Here is an 18,757-nt window from a genome sequence, read left to right as displayed (position 1 = left end):
GCATCTTTAAAACACAGATACCTGTTGTATCAATTGACTCTGCCAAATGATGCGTTTGAATCTGTTATGGCTGACACAAATTCTTCTTCCACAAGTTGTCAAACATTTAATATCCTGCACACATACTTCCTGAAATTCAAGACTACAATGTACGTGGAAAACAGAGGCCTAATCTTACAAAGGTAATTGATAAATTTAACCTGTAGATAATGCGAATTTCATCACGTCTGTGTAAATGTTCATGACAGATCACATACACCAACAGACATCCTATAATGAATGTGCATGCACTGTGTACATGTGAAATGTATGCCTATTTGCGCTGTAATGTCCATGGACTGAATTCAAACCATGGACTTTTGAGAATTTGGGCCTGAGAGTCTATTGGGTCACGAAGACATCACATTATCTTATACACACAACGAGCAATGTATACTTCACAGGTACACACCCACAAATACACACACACACACATTGTGAAGTTCAGTGGCACAGGTGTGTTAGTCAATTTCACATGTTCGCTGTCACAGTTATCTGTTTAGCATCTACCGAGTTGACAGGATAGTCTACAGGTACAGACCTTTAGTAGATCGTTGTCGATGGACTCCGAACTTCCTCTCCGTGACGACGACCCGCCGGAGGTACCGGGCACTGCAGAAGCCGCGGCGACACCCTGTACAGCTTGCTTGGTTAACATCTGCTCATTTGTTGTTGTTGGTTTTTTTTAAGGAAGAAGAAAAGAGAAAAACGGAGACCAACACACAGAATAAGAGAGGGAGAGAAGAGATAGAGAAAGTTGCCAAAAAGTTGAGAAAAAGAGACACAGACACAAGCACCAAGATGTACAGAAAGAAAGGAGAGAAATATATGAATATAAACACAGAATGACAGAAACAGACAGAGATAGGGTGGGGGTAGAGAGATGACCAAAAGGGGGGGGGGGTGAGAGATTGAGGGGAGAAAAAGAAGGCAAGACAAAAAATGGTATCAAATTAACAATTGGCATTCACATATGTACTACATTCTTAGCAGTCAGTGAAATGTGCTTGATATCTTAGTGTGTCACAATCTAAAAACCCAAATAAAGCTGGATAAAAAATAAAATCTTAACAAATCTTTACTTTGCATATTTCTATTTCATAAACATGTCAATACATGATATTATCTAAATCATTGCACCATGGCCTTTTGATCTAAAAAAAAAAAGGTATTAAGGTGGACAAATCTCTCATACTGTATATAGCACAAAATCTTTTAAAAAGACTATGAAATAAGGTAGTTGTATTGTTTGTTTGTTTGTTTGTTTGTATTACAATTGATAGACATAAACACACATTTGTATTATGTCTTACAACTGACATTTCAAAAGGTATGCAAGTATTTAATTTTCATTTAATAGCTGAATTGAACACCGTGACTTTTATTCATTGCTCAGTAATGGGTATACGTGTCTACCACGTTTACTCAAGTTAATCTACCATGGGAGGAAGGGGGAGGGGGTAGAGTTAAACATTTCACATTATCAGTTCCATGTACATGTGAGGAATTCTGCTGATACTACATATCTGGGCTAGGGGAGACAAAATGTGGGGTACGGAGATTAGAATGGGCGTAAAGGGAGATGATTCTAAAACTGGGACATGGGTCCTACTGTGTATGGACAGTGGAAGGGGTCACAACCAACATCCCTTTAAGACAGTCTTCTAAAGTGATGGTGAGATGAAATTATACCCACAAATATTAATGAAAAACACAGAAAAATCATCACAAATATGTTTTTTATCAGTTTGACGCTTATTGTCCTCGGAAGGACTCAACTGGGACTTCCTGATAGTGTCAGGTTTTACAGCAAACTATTAGATCCTGAGAAAGGTACCGGTATTTATATCTAGGTATTAATTACATGTAGTTCTGATATCCTTAGTAACATTTATAAGTCATGACAAGTCCTGCAGAAACTATCCCATTAAGACTCATATGATTTTTTTTCTTGATATATATAATACCTGCCAGAAGAGATTTCTGTAATATTCTTCCCCCACTAATGCCACCCATACATTATGCAAGATACCAGACAACACGATCACTGACGCACAACATTTACCCTGAACTGTTTCATGTTCTTCAGAGTGGGTGGACAGACTTTTGAATTTCTTGCATAATTTGCATTTGTACACTGTCATTCGTGATTAGCAGCTTTTTCAAATAATCACAGGGGAAAACACATTTTGGATTTAATAACTGATCTGTACTGCATTTTCCTTAAATTTCATGTACATATTCTGTGCTAAAAAAAAAAGAAAAGAAAAAAAAATTGTCTATCTACCTCACTTTTATAAATGTTTGAAATGTTTAAAACACAAATTTTAATGCTTCTAACTTCCAGAGTAGTAATGTCTCAGCTGGAAACAAAATATATTCTTTCAGGTACAGAGCTAATATGAACATTATCAGGAATATTGACAGTCGAACAATAAAATATACAATTTCATGAAGGCACAGGCATGCTTGGTGGCTTTATGTATGATAATATCTGTGCTCAGTTTCTGTTCTTTTGTTTTCAAATAAAATGTTGCAGTTATGACAGCATATCACAGAATATTCTGACATTAAAGATATGGGCAAATTTGTTTCCATGCAGATATAATTTCATGAACAATCATTTTAATGCATGTCATAATATAGTACAAATCAAAAACATATAACATTAATGCAAATTGGTACATTGTAAGGAAAAAAAAATAGTCCATGCATCATTCCAATGCAATTATGAAGCAATTAATGCAAACATGCTGTGTTTATTTACACTGAAAAACCAAGTGCAACTGTAAACTGTATTTTCCTAGCACACACAGTAGACGGTGCTCAGAAGATGTATTTGAATCAGGGTTCACAGCCAAATAGTGAGCATGTAAATATCACAAGTCATGCAAACACACACACACACACACACACACACACACACCGCACAGCAGGCAAACACAAGTCAATTATCCTGAGTCATTCACATAATACAGATACAATGTTTAGCTACAAAGAGAAGGGGGAAACATGCTATGTGCAATGTTCAACACATTGACACTATGAAATTTCAAATGTACAGATAAAGATTTCTACATGTACTTTTCTCCCTTCATTTGTTTTCTTTACAAACAAGGAACAAGGAAAGTACCTCACTTGAGAAGTTACAAAAATAGAAATGCTGAAGCATTTTCCGATTCTACAAACCATGGAAAAAATAACCCACTGCTGTAACCTCTTGTGTTACACTAGTTTTTGCTCAATCTACAATTATCATTCATGCATTTTGCAATGTAGCATTTATGAGTTAAAACAGCAAATGATCATGCTGTGTTGAAGCTCAAAAAAAAAAAAAAAAATACGTCGCCACAGGTTTGTATAGCATGGACGAGCAGACCTTCACTGCATACATGTAGATGAACAATTGTGAATTGTATGTAGGAACAGGCTAGGGTTAAATGGATTAAATTCTGGCGGACATAAAATTAAACATTGAATGCAACGCCTTCCAGATTTTATGATAAAAAATAACTAAATTCGTAAATACTTTTAAAGCGTTAATTTAAACCCTCATATTTGCAACTTTGCCTCGTGTTGCTGTGAAAGAAAGGTCCCAATAATGAGAAGAGTAATACTAAACAGTGATTATTTCTTTTTTACTTGCCTGGGAATTGAGGTCACTACTACAGTCATTTAGTTTACAAAGAATGATCAAGTGGGCTTTCAAGGATGTAGGTTTCAACTGTATTGTGATTAATCAATTTCATGCTACAAGGGCAATTTACAAGTACCTGGTATATTAAAGGTGTCCACATACATATGTTTGTGTGTAAGGAAGGGAGGGGAATATAAAAAACATTAACTATTTCATGTTTATGAACTTTTCTACGCGGCAATACTTTAGTATTGACATTTGAATTACCATGTATTTCTGGATTCATGACATATTCCACTACAGCTAGATGAACAAGGGGGGGGGGGGTATTCATGAAGTATTATCACATGATGTGAGTGAGTTAATTGCACATTGATCAGCACATCTGAGCTAGAATTGTTATTATTATTATTATCATAAGTGGAAGATCAGAATGGGGGAATTCAAATTTGAAGTAACCTAGTGACATTACAGTATGTTTTAGGAGAGAAAATGTGTTCTGCAAATGCTACTAAATCTATTGCAAAAAAAAAAAAAAAATGCTGTGAGTGGCATAGATGACAGCAAGACGATAGAAGAGAAAAGCATTTTGTATTTACGTTCGTTCTCATACTACTTGTTATCATCGGGACTTGAAGCGATGCTCGCCGCTGGTACCACTTAGGTCTAGATATCAATGGTTCTTTCAGCTGCAGCAAAACGGCAACGCACACACGTACATACATGAACCAAAAGCACAATGCAAAGTGTGCGAATCGACCAATGACAAACAACACAACAAAAATCGCAACAACCAGGATCGGACACACAAGATGAAGAAGTCAGTTGGTGGGAGAGGGGGAGAAAAGAGAAGCATTAGATCATACAAGCACACGATGGATTTTACAGGCATTATCAATACAATTTTGGAATCAAAATAAATGAGGCAACTTCATTACACAGGCACTAGAAATATTTACCACAACACATGCCTTTCCTTTGTAGGTAAAATTTGTCAACACTTGAATTTAACAACACAAAAACAAAAAAGAAAAATCTTGTTCTGCACAGGTAATGATTTCTAAAGTCTCATACATGTACATATAAGGAGTAGATGCAAATTTCAAAACAATGTTGCTTGCAAGTATTTATCTCATAAAAAAAAATGAAACACATGATAATATCAATGTGATCTTCATAATAAAAATTGTATCTGTCACACATTATCAACAAATCTACTATACACAGAAGCATGCAGAAATCTGTAGCTTTTGTTGCCTACTTTATTCACATGTATCAGGTCTATCGATGCAAAAAAAAAAAATGCAAAAAAAAAAATCAACACAGAATAAACTACAGACTAATCACACAATGCTTCTAGATTTCAGGCACAATATCAACTACTAACAGTCCTGGGCCCCGTTGCTAGAAACATTGCGTTTTAAACGCAACTTGCAACTGATTGTCACTGGCCAATCAAAATCATTGTTGCATGCATGTCTTCTTAATAGGGCACACCCTGAGCCAATCAGAATGGTTGTTTCAAAATTAGCAATTATTTGCAATTGATTGCAACTTTCTTGCAACGGGGCCCAGATCTTGTGAGGCAATCCAACCAAGGAGGTACATGTACAAGGTACTAGGCTCACCTAGTACCTCCTTGGTCTAGCTGACAAAAGTTCATGCAATGGAACCATGACCTTTTGCCACTTGCATCATTAAAACAGGCTAAATGATAAACAGACCCTACAAGAGGATGTTCTCTCTGCCCTCCCCCCAGTGTGCTTCACTCAGCATGTCATAAACATGTCACAGCCAATGGCTGGCTGTCTGCTACATAATTAGCACCAGCACCAAACCCTGGGCACATTCAGGACAACAACAGTATGATTGTGTGGGACTACAGGGGAGGGGATTTGTTTTCTGAAAGCTCAAAGATAGTCTCATTGCCAGGCTGAGGGAAGAATAATCACATCAGCTCTTCAGTGCAGCCAGAGGCAGGGGTTTTGCCCACGATAGAGCGAGGCACGCCAATGTTTTGACAGCGACGCTACGTATAAAAGGGTGAGAAGGGGCTCCACGAACTGACCGCTTTTTTTCCCTAATGGATTCAACATCCAGGGAATGCATTACAATGTAACTACATGCATACAACATTACATGTGTAACTCTGGCTGCACTGAATATGTGTGATTGCATATTGCCAGCTGGTTCCACTTAATAAAGATCACTGCCATGATGTAAAAAATGGCTGATTTCAGCTGACAAGCTATTGGACAGGGAGATGGATGTCTATAATGTAAAGCCCATGCAAAGAGTAATTGCAAGAGGCTTTGAGCTGGCTGAAACTCTTCTGATTTCCTCCTTTGATACAGGTACAGTACACTGTACATCGTATGTATCCTAGAATGGGGAAGGTGGTAAAGATTTTTCTACAAACTATTAAAAACATATCCTTTCAAAAATTGATACATTTCATACCAGAAACCCATGAACTATTCATTCTGGCATAGTTTGTAGGCTACCTCAATTGCCTCCACTAATACTGCTTTTTGCCAACTTGCTAGGATGCACACATACACGTTGTAAACTTGTATGAGACTGTGTGCATTTGATGAAGACTTGTCTTCTTTGACAATTGAGAGTCACAACATTTGTGAGTTACAAATGTTATTCTACAATACATGATAAAAACTAATTGCTAAATACCAACAGTCAATATACTCCTTGCCCTGTTGTTGCCATGACAACTGAAATTATAATGGGCTGCAGCTGTTGTAGAGTGACTTACAAAAAACAAAGGCAATTGATCTTATATTTTCATATCATTTCCTTAAATAGCATCAATAAGGGTTTCTGGTATTAAATTGAAATGAGAAGTTTACATTGTGATTATAATGTGAACTACATGTATGCTTTGCATGACAGTCCCTTACAATTGTACACAACAGAGAGCCACCATTTTATTGTCTATGTATGCATAGATGCATGTGCTTAATAACTTCTTATGTTATGATGTAACAGTCATTTTTAAAATGAAAATATTACTCATGTCTTCATTCTTTTCTGTTGTCATACTAGTCAAATTCAATCATTCCCCTTCACTATAGTCATCACACATATGCAGAAAAGTATAAAAGAAAAATAATCTACAATAGAATACATCAAGTCTGGATAAAAGAAAGAATATTTTCAATTGCAATAAAAGCTATATGCTTGCATTTGTGTGTGTGTGTGTGTGTGTGTGTGTGTGTGTGTGTGTGTGTGTGTGTGTGTGTGTGTGTGTGTATTTTCTATGATCATAAAAAGTAAATCAACAGCAAAATTTCATATAGTTCATAGGTGTGATTCAAACACTTTGAATACCACAATCATGCAAGTATGGGGGAGGGTACAGTATGCACAGGAGAAAAAAGTAAAAATGTACACAGCACTGCTCAAGTGAAATTGAAGAAATATCAAATAGTTCTGACAAGAAAAGAAAAAGAAATCATGCAGAAAAATATACACAAAGACAAAAATAACAAACACTTAAACCATTGCAACACTGAACTACAAATTTACACTGTTGTATAAAAGCATGTACAAGTTCTAAAATATGTTAGTGTACATGCATAAAAGGGCAAATTACACTGATGTACTGTATGTGCTATAACGAGGAAACAAAACTTATTCACCCATTGTGTACAGGTACAACTGTATGTATTACATACATATAATATTGACAATAGGAAACTAATACTTCAATCACATCCATTGTTTCAAAACTGCACAATACTGGCCTATTTGATACATAAACATGCTCACACATAAAAACACACACACACCCACAAATATTTATGTGATGGTGCTTCCAATAATGAAGGTAAAATAGTTAAGGAAAAGTTGAACAATGCTTTCAGGGATTTTCTTTGATTTTAATGATTTTGATGAAGATATTTGATAGTCGCCGATCACCTCATATTCTCACAATCTAAAACTTCAAGGCAGTTTGGTCTTTTAGAAGTCAAGCCTACTAAAAAACAAAACAAAACAAAACAAAATCATTTCATGAGGATGGGACTATGATATGATAGGCTTTTGTTTATCTATTGCCAGCGATAGTGTATGATCGCTGGAAAAATTTTGTAAGCCACGTAGGCATATGCTCCCTACAACCAAAAATATGTTGACCTTAAAACATTTCTGACAGCGACCCTGGTCAAAACAGAACTCGGTAAGCGCATCCAAGCATCACATGACACACAGAACAGCTCACGGCATACAAAACAGACAGAAGATCTTTACCATAATCCGATGACGGTACTACGGTATGGTAAGTAGTGGATGGTATTTTCAACAACAAAAAAATGGAATGAAAGAATGCAAAACCTATGTTGTTAGTAAACATAGGTTAGAATATAATCATCAGGACACACTGTTGGCACGTAATTAGCACATCATTACCTTGCGTTTATATTCTGGACGCCCCTTGATTCATAACATGGGGAAAAACAACAAATTGCAGAGCAGAGTAAACTGTACATAGCCATTAAGTAGCCATTTTCACACCTGCACAAAGAGAGTGTGCCTGAACCACAAACAACCAGCAAAATTAACGACATTCCACCTCCTAGCAAAATATTTGCTCTTATTTTCCTTTGTGTTGAAAACATTTCACCTAAAATTTGTATTCCCATTATTACTGCGAGAAAATGAGTTGAAATGACATCGCGTGACATTCACTGTATTTCATTACTGTGTGAAGTGGTGCGTTTTATCCATGAATTCTCGTGCCTAGAATTCTTATCTTGAATACAAATTACAATTGCATCTACTAGAAAAGTGGTATGTGGTTCTCGCTCTGCTGCGCACCATTACATTAAAGACTATCAATACGATTCAAATGCATGATTTGCCCACTTACAATTCTATTACACCTCACTCTTCTGCCTCAAGAAATAATGTTGAACTCGGGTAAATCACACATTTGCTGGAGTGCACATACTTTTAATAGTAGAGTGCAAGACAGAATATATGCGCTATTAACATAACATCAAAAGTGAAAATATTCTATTAATATGACATCAACAGTGTAATTCATAACACATTTTGCAGTTTGTGACTTAGATTTAGGTGGTTTTCATTTTATTCTTCTTCTTTTTCTTCTTTTTTGTTAGGGTGCACGCTTATGCATTCATTCTTGGACAAACGAATGAATGCTATATATAAACTTTATTTACCATATTAAATTACTAGTGCAATGAAGTTGTTCTTTTTTTCAGAGAAAAAGAATGGGGTACCGGTATTTCACTTTTCTCTTCTAAAACTATAGTATTCACTACATGAAGCCAAAAGCATTTAAAGAAGAAATCCACCCCAAAATAAATAAACTTCAAAAGAAAGAGAAAAACATTCCCTACAGAATGATACTACAGCTGCTATATTTCTACTGATTCTATTTTTATCTGTTCAACAGCAAGTGATAAAATTTAACATCTAGTCCCTTTGACGCCAATCCCTTTCCATAATTTACTGGAAACTTTGACTACAAGAATCACTCACACACACACACACACACACACACACACACACACACACACACACACACACAAAAGCTAATAACTTTTTATTGATTGTGAGATAAGAGTTATGAAATCATTGAATGTAAACCCTGAGGTCAAACTTAGTCACACAAAGCTGAATAAATTACTGAATGCAAAACTCCTTTATTACAAAAGAAATACTGTAAAAGTGGATATCTATGGCAAGTAATTTTTCACCCACCGCAGAGTAAGATGAATTTTGCGTAATTTTAACTCCACATAATCAAGACATTACATAGCGTATGATTTTTATTTCTGCTTAAGCTACTACTGGTCGCACAAAGTGCACAAAAATTTCCACTTGTACAGTAGGCTCATTTGAAATGCTTATATTTTCATCAAGACATCATTTTAGTTGTTGAGATATTCTGAAATCTTGCGTGTTTGTGTATTATTCATTGTGATGAGCAGAGATAAGCAATTCAATCTGACGCTGCGTAATAATTCTGCATACTCAGAAATAGCAAGCATGAGAAACAAAGGCAAAATTCCCTTACTCTGTAATTACATAACATTAACCATCTAAATACAGTGTACATGTTAACAAACCCTTTGGAGACTGTTACCTTTTAAATGTCATTGACTTTGCGTCTAACAAGGTTTCCATTGGTTAATGAAAGGGTTAAACTTGTTTAATAATCGTATGCAATTTTTTGCTTTTTGGCCTTACAAACTTCATATTCTCCACTCTGCATATTCAATGTAGGCTCGACAACAGCAATTGTCTGCTTGCCCAAGGCAAGTCAAATTGTGTGTATGACGAGCAGTTGAATACAATATATAGGCTGCTCCAAGTGACTTGCCTGATCAGGCAAGCATAATTTTGACTTGGGTATGAATATCAGGAGCTCCTCAAATCACTCAATATACCAGTGATGAGTAGTAGCACTATTTTAGGGCAAGTGTTTGTTTTTTTCTCTTGGGCAAGTAATGATTTGAAAAAAAAAAATAATTATGATCTCCCTTGCCCAATGGGAAAATGAAAGAAAAGGTGAATGTTGGACCCTGTGTATGTAATATACCATTATACATCACAATAAAAATGCCCTTTCCTTGTAAGAAACTACAGATTCTTGTGGTTTTAATTAAACCACTGCACCAAAAACAAAAAAAAATCAAATCATGACCATGTAAAAACACAGACATGTAACGCGTATGAAGAAAAAAAAAGAGAGATAATTGCACAACCCATAAGAATGAAAACCTTTCAGTCCCAGTAATGCATATAAACAGCAGCTTCAACTTTCACCGCAAATGTAGAATATGGATCATATAAATATCAGTTCCAGCTTTTCTCTGTGATCACAATAATAGATATCAAAGAGAAAATGCATGTTAAACAAACAATTTTGTTGATGCTTGCCATCCAATCCATTGCAGTAACACATGCTGTTGGTGGTAAGACATTGAGAGTTAGATAATACTTACATTCTTTTTCTCTTCCTGTTGAATTTTATATTCCTTGTCCATTTGTTCTTCCGCCTGTGAAAGCAACCCCAGAAAAAGAAATACAAAAATGTGATATTCGGGAGAAATTTGAGACAGCCAGAGTTAATTCTATTTTGTAACATACCCCTGATCTCTCCCCTTCTCTCCCTCTCTCTCACTCTCTCTCCTAATGTAACACAATCTTGACTGTTTGACATGATACATATCATACGTCTGGATTCATATTTTCTTCACGGTCCCTGGCATTTTTGTCAGAATAGTATCAAGTAAATTGCATGTTAAAGGTACTGCTGCAACAAATTATAAAAATTACTGTAAACCACACCACAGCCAAAACTTTACATATTGGTATGTCAATATTATGTCAATGCCTACATGTTAGGTAATACTATGACAGTAAATGTCATTCATTATGTCAATAACAATAGTGCTAGTACTAACAACAATAAGAGTAATGAGAGTATTGATAACAATGAAAGTATTAATATACCTGTTACTAATACTGATATCAGCTACATGTTTATAAAGGTAACATAATTGCATTACAGAATCGATCCCTATGTGTTTTATAACCATACTGATACTGTTACGATCAGATACAACATAGACAAACAAAGTGTCTTCATAAATTAATCATGATGTAGTACCTACATGTAATCCTTCAAATATTTCCAAAATATCTCTGTTCATGTGCATTGTCTATGGTTGGGCGCAACATACATGTAGTTCCAAAGTCCAGCAGCCCCAAAGATTAACTGAAATGAAGCATGCTGAATTTGATGTATTATACCCATTGCAATGAGAAAATATGATACCATAGCATGATTAACTGCACTGAAAATTTCTTTGCTCCTTTTCCAAGAATGGATACAGAAAGGAAAAACAGTCATCAAAATTTCACATTTATATGAACAAATAACAAATATCTCTATATGTGGGACTAAGTAATCATATTCCAATGTACTTATTTTGTAACTTATGGGGATGTTCTTGAAGCATCAATAACATATCTTTCTTTAAATATTTTCTGTCAAGTGAGCTACAAACACTAGCTAACTATTAGATCAAGTTGTCAGAATATGGTATTATCCAAAAATAATATCATAAGCAGCATGAAAATCCTTATATGACCCAACACCATGGCATGACTCATCTGTAACAGACAACACAAGACAAAAACAAAAAACAAAAACAAAATAAACAAATAAATAAATTTAAAAAAATAAATGATTGAATGAATGAATGAATGAATGAATGAATAAATAAATGAATAAATTGAATAAATAAACAAATACATAAATAAATAAATAAATAAATAAATAAATAAACAAATAAATAAATGAATGAATGAATGAATGAATGAATGAATGAATGAATGAATGAATGAATGAATGCATAAATAAATAAATAAATAAATAAATAAATAAATAAATAAATAAATAAATAAATAAATAAATTCTCCCACCTCTTTCTGTTGTCTCTCCAACTCCAGCATCCGGATCTTCCTGGCCTCCGCCCTGGCCATCCGCCGCTGGGCCAGCTTGGCTTCGGCCTGCTATGTCATAGAGCAAACAAACAAGAACAAGAGATCAAGATTAATATACATGAACAGATACTTTGAAAATATACAGAAAATTAGACCATTTTCCAATTCTTATTACATTTTTTATGCTGTAGGCATATACACTGTATGAGTAGATGATAAGTAGATACATAGAGAGACAGACAGACAGACACATTAACAAAGACAGACAGAGAAAGAGATAGACACAGCTGGAGAGAACAATGATTATATAATATTCAAAGGCACAGATTGATCCAAGATGTAACAGGTAAACTATACGATTCATATAAAATATCTTCAATATCAGCCAAGGGGGATGTGTACTTGTAACTTTAAAAAACTACCAATTAGGTCCCTTGCTTTAATACAATAATATCCCACTGGACACATCTCATACTCGTAATTTCAAATACCTCATTTCTGAGCCATCACAAATTGTGTGAGTCTGCCTTCTGTTGGTGGGATACACGGCAGAAAAGAAAAATTCAACCAAATGTCGTTATAAACCCATGTCTGCTAACTGGATATCACAAACTCTTCTTGGATTAGTGTCAGCAGTTGGAAGATGCCGCTGATACGGCGGATGGGCAGTAACATATATTCCATCACCCATCGCAAGGGAGGGGGGAGTGGGGTAATGACTAATTAGGCCCTGGAATTGAGGGTGGCTCGCTGCGCAAACGGTGATACCATGCCAAGAAGAAGAAGGAGAAGAAAAAAAATCAAGCGGCAATCTAGAGAAGACATTGTCCTGATCTATGTGTTTCCCTCCACAGTCCAATTTAGATCTGTCTCCTTCTTGGAGCTGACATGATGTGGTGGGCTGGTCAAACATTTCTGTCCGCCCAGACTCTCTTCAGGATCAATCAGGGCTGGATTGGGGTGATTCTCGAGATCTATTTGGTTTGCTTCTATTGCTCCAGTATATTAAAATACATTGATAACAAATTGGATGTGTGCCCATCTACATTATATACGTCTGTGTGTCTGTGTGTGTGTGCGTGTGCGCGTGTGCACTGTATACAGGAACCAAAGTTGATGTACTTGTAACCTAGTGTACACTGCACACTAAAATACACATAAATAATATTATATTATCTCAGTATGTTGAATGTTTTGTTATAGTCATACACTATTATGTTCGTACACACAATGCATGTGGTGATACTGTATTGAATTACATGTACAATGTACAAATATTGTATGTATGGGTGTACAGCTAGATAACTACAGGGTTCCCTAATCCACAACCACAGTATTTTTTTTTTCTCTCTCTCTCTCTCTGGTAGCCTGTGACTTTTTCTAGCCTGGCCAGACACATTTGTGTTTATCTGACCTGTCCATTCCAGTAACGGCCACTCAGAGTGATTTTCCCTTTGGGCACAGCTTTCTGAAACCGCAAACTACAAGTATGGCAGAGGGGAAAAATAACTACAGGCATGGAGACAAGACTACAGCACCTTCATGAACCAGGTTGAATATATTGGGCATGCTCAAACGCTCTTTATCTAGAAGGGCACTCGCGAGCAGCACCACTATGTAATATCGACTGAATGGTCCCGCAGTGGCAAATTTCACACACTGAAGCAGACACAAGCGATAAACATTTGGAGAGTAGAATGGTACAGCTCAAGAGGATGTAAATGGTTGCTACAGCTTCTGATCAAATGCATTTGAGCTGTTTTGTTTTGCTGGATTTGCGTGTGTGTGTGTGTGTGTGTGTGTGTGTGTGTGTGATCCTTGCACTCTATTAAAGCACAGATGTACAACCTACAGTTACACATGAAACTATGTACTACAATGTACCTTGGGCATTTATAATCAAAGATATACCTTCATTTATTTTATTTTTTTAAAGAATTTATACAGGCCTCCTAGTAAGGTCCAGTTTACCTTTGGGAGCAGTGATTTAAAAGATGTTCAAGATATCATATTTGTAGCCCGACCAGACGCTGTTAATACGCTGTGCGAATACAGCGTCTGACCAGCGAGCAGGCACCTTCAAAGTGAGGAACCACAACACAACTACAAAACTTATGAAAATGTATACTTATTTTATTAAAAAATGTACATGTTACCAAACGTTACTCACCTTAAGAGCAAGTTCGTATTACAGAAGGTTCGTAAGTCCATTGAGAGCCCTCATGATAAGTCCGTGGAACAAAAACATGACACTTTCTGGCGGATTCGGTGACCGTCACGGTTCATCGTTGCAGAATTCAAAACGGCGCCCTGGTTTCTGCAAATTATGCGTATGCGCTAAATCGAGATCGTATTACAGAACCTAGCTATATGTACTTGCATGCGTGCGCTGCTTGAGTGTATGTAGCAGCCATAGAGATATATACCATGGTACAGTAGCAGCACGGTCGACAGCGCGACCTGCATTCAGCAGATCATATGCATCAAAATGGTCTGGCGTAAAATACAATGTAGGCTAGTACCGTGATACCGTTGGCGAGCCGTTCACACATGCTGCATATGACCATCATTTTAGGTACCGGGTAAGTTGTTAAATTAAAATTTCGATATTGATAGCATAGATACGAAGTGTCATTATTATTTTGTTTGTCCGATGAGTTTGAGGTGACAAAAAATGATCTAAAGCATCAAAATTCAAAGCGATCGCATGCCATTGTTGAACTCTCTTCGTGTTTGGAGGTCCGCTGGTACAGCTCTGTCGCGCTACGTACGTACAGCGACTGGGCTGTGTATAGTTATCATATTTGATGCATATATGTGAAGATCTGTTGTACCACAAAACATCCTATTGACTATATACAATTTTTGCAATAAAACCTAAAATACAAGGAGATAAAAATCAGTATTTTTCTCAATAAACTGTAACTGTAGACGGTTTAGTCTGGAAACATCTTTATTATAGCTATTGTTCACATTTTGTGTATTTGACAATACTCAGTATTGATTATACAGATTCAAATTTCTACAGTGGTTGTTTCTATCCCTAACTCACATTTTAGAACTATTTTAAAGCACTAATGCTAGGTTTTTGTTTCAACTGCAAATGGTAAATTATGCCTTTAAGTTCCATCCCATACCTATATGTAGTGATAAGAAAAAAGGTCTCTTGCTGAACATTCTAGCTGCTATATTGTACCTACAAAATTGTAAACTATGCCTGCAAAATACATGTTAGACCCATGGCCATCCCATCCCCTCCCTTTTTCATCAAAATGATGTAAGTTTGGGAAATTTGGCAAGGTAAAAAAAACTGCAACGTTATAGTAAACTGTGCATGTCAACATATTTTAATAGGCTACCTATAGTATACACATACCTTTGTACCAGGTACAATGTACACGTACACTATACATATTGTACAATGTGTAGTCTGCAAGATGCAACCATTGTTACAGTCCCCCTCTACCAGGTTTATAACTGCTCTTCTGACACCGAAATGCCTCTCACAAGGGCATTTGTAAACACTGGATGTATCGGTCGTCACATCTGCACATGTATGACATACTTACACAAAAATGTACTCAGTTACACCTGTGTAATGCATACATACACAAACATAACAGCACTAAGACACAGAGTACAGTATGTACGCAGATATATGTGCAGAGGTCTCACATGGCAAATAGTGTACACGCTGGGTGCCTTGGATAGCGGAATGAATGTCGTCATAGGCTGTATAATGACCTGGAGAGGGTCACGGCGCTGAACAGGAGCAATGGGGTATGCGCATCTCGTTTCCACCAAGTGACCGGTCACTCTACATGACTTGAGGCTGACTCAGAGTCAGACGAAGGGGTTAGGGAACGTACATGTACGTGTACAACATGTACAGAAGGACAGGATCGGAGATGGGGGAGGGGATACAAGTTACAGGGGAAAGGAATGAAGTTTATATACTTTAAATTGCAATTACAAAGTGTAAATAAGTGTAAATAAAGTTAATGATGATGGTGAGGATGATGATGATGATGACGATGATGATGAAGATGAAGATTACAATGATGGCGATGACGATGACGACGATGACGATGATGACGATGATGAAGAAGAAGATGAAAAGGATGATCAATGATGATGATGATGACAATGAGGAATAGGAGGAGGAGGAGGAGGAAGAGAGTAGGATGGCAATGATTGTGTTGGTATCAAAGGTCAATACTGCAAAATCAGAAATTTTTGTGTGCATGAAACATTAGCGAATTTCTGGAGGAGCCACAATTGGTAAAGGTAAATATATGCGAAAGCTTTTATTTACATAATCCAGTATGCCTACATGTGCATGCAGTACATTGTATACTCATAATTTTTTTCATGGGTGGCAATTCATGAAAGTTTCACGCCGCAAATGCTTATGGTTTTACAGTACACTTTGTAAGTAGGCCGACCTCATGCTGAAATATGCAGTGACAAAAAGTGTGCTACTGTATGCATGCTTTTATCATTACATGAGATAAAGAGGTCGAAAAGGGCACAGACTATTAAAAGAGAAATGAGGAAAGTAACCCTGACTAAATGTAGGTTTCGAGGGCAAAGAAACAATGGCAGGATAAAAACAAACCTAAGCAGATTACAGGGTGCCAGAACTAGCAAGAGACAGATAAAATGAGAAATCAAAATGACAATTCAAACTGAGATACGTGTAGGTCTATACAAAGTTACAATGTAGTTCTGCAGATCTAGACAAAGAGACAAGGGGGGGGGGGGGCTGGCAAACAGACACAAGGATACATTGTATATAAAGGAAGCTGTAAGAAAGACTGAAGAAATTCTGAAGATTGCTTGAGTTACATTTTTTTTGAAAAAAAAAATCATAAAAATTGTCTTATGTGTCAAGATCACATGCACATTGCTGGCATGTTAATACTGAGCTACAAATAACCTCATAATATCATACCTATGCAATGTATGTGTACAACTGAGAGCATGGGATGAAATAGCTGAGAAAGGAGCAGAAGGATCAACAAATCAAAGCCAAGCATGATAAAGAAAAATATATATTAAAGAGTCTCCTACAACTTTATACAGAGCCAAGATAAAAGATGACAGTAAGTTCAGCATGAGACTGAGAGGGAAGAGAGAGAGTTTAGAGGAAGAATGAGGAGAGAGTGGGAGAAATCTGAGGGATACACTTTAAACCGTACAGAGAAAGAAGGCCAAAGGTAAATGATGGGCAAGGGGGGTAGGCAGGTCTATACAAAACATATGTCCATATGTCCAGCATGTGCGCAAGGATGACTGACACCAGATATATTTGGGTATCCAGGGGAAGACAGGACGGTGTGCAAAACCGCCGCCACTCACTGCCAGGGAAGTCTGTGACGACATGATGGGATTGCCCTTGTATAATCGCTACGACAGATGTCAGGGGAGGGGGGGGGGGGGAGGACGACCAGACACGAGTGCACAGCCCTCATCACTGGCCTTTCTGTTCGGCACTGAAAACATTACCTGGAGCAACGCAATGCTCACATTGTCGGGGAGTCATCGTCAGATGAACATTATCCGTCTCCACCGAGGCTGGGAAAGAGAAACAGCCTCGGCTCTGGCGAGCAATACATAAAGTGTGTGTGCTGCATCGATATCCATCGGCCATACCATGCTGAACGCAGCATCTTTTTATACAAAATACACTAGACATATCGAGAGTGCATCTGCTTGTATTAAAAATGAAGTAAAAAACTGTTCCCTTGACAGCTGATGTAAAATATCTAAAACATAAAGACCGAGGTACATTACATACTGTACATGTATCAGTCTACCTTATGCTAGTTTTATGTGAAGTCCATTGTACATACGTCCAGTGCACACCGATATGCACACATGCAAATGGACAACAGAATGTGTACATTATCACATTTGCACTAACTGTTAGTTGCACTTTGCTGTACATGCAATGCACTTTACACACACTACTGTATACTGTAAGCTGTTATTTTCACAGATTTTACAAATCAATATCGCGAATGAGGAGGTCAGACATTTTCATGAGATGTTGTTTTCACAAACCGATGCTGAGGCTATTTAATGATTATTGTTAAATTCATGATCCAACAGTGATTCACTAAAATTCGCAAAAATAATAGCATACATTTGTATGTACAGAAACTGTTTGTCACACTCTGTTGTATGCATTACACACACAGTTACTTCACGCATGATTATTCGTCCATGAAATTTGAATCCTTGAATGGCGATGAGAAGGGTCTGCAGCCCCTCTCAAATATTCATCAGCAACAAGATCTGTACTTTGCCAGGCTTTCACTCAGAGTCTTGACCATCTATTAAAGAAAAGCAATAAACACGCGTGTATTTCAAGAAGGCGAGGTCATCCCTGTACATTGCATAGGTCTTTACATGTGCAAGTGACAGGGTCCTAGATGTGTATGTCCTGTGAATATGTAGGGCCTATACTGTTGGTATATATAGTAATACATCACAACACAACTGTACAATGTACATTTGTAATTGACTGTACTTTTGTATGTCAAATTACATTTGTACTATCCCTCCTACACTTGTACC

The 18,757-nt window shown here is 36.8% G+C and overlaps 1 protein-coding gene across 1 annotated transcript in view; it reads right to left on the bottom strand.

Moving 5' to 3' along the window:
- Nucleotides 1-18,757, bottom strand: part of LOC139741671 (leucine-rich repeat flightless-interacting protein 2-like) — a 53,371-nt gene that overhangs the window by 19,018 nt on the left and 15,596 nt on the right. Inside the window, exons 2-5 of the mRNA XM_071652251.1 lie at nucleotides 12,155-12,244; nucleotides 10,669-10,722; nucleotides 4,276-4,365; nucleotides 577-697 (exon numbers count right to left, since the gene is read on the bottom strand). Coding sequence (XP_071508352.1) covers nucleotides 577-697; nucleotides 4,276-4,365; nucleotides 10,669-10,722; nucleotides 12,155-12,244 — 355 coding nt within the window. The remainder of the gene's footprint in view (nucleotides 1-576; nucleotides 698-4,275; nucleotides 4,366-10,668; nucleotides 10,723-12,154; nucleotides 12,245-18,757) is intronic.

Source organism: Diadema antillarum, unplaced genomic scaffold (assembly GCF_040938485.1).
Source record: "Diadema antillarum isolate AM-2024a unplaced genomic scaffold, OU_Dant_1.0 seq00000945_RagTag, whole genome shotgun sequence".
Lineage (NCBI taxonomy): Eukaryota > Metazoa > Echinodermata > Echinoidea > Diadematoida > Diadematidae > Diadema > Diadema antillarum.
This window is presented reverse-complemented; position numbering and strand designations above follow the sequence as displayed.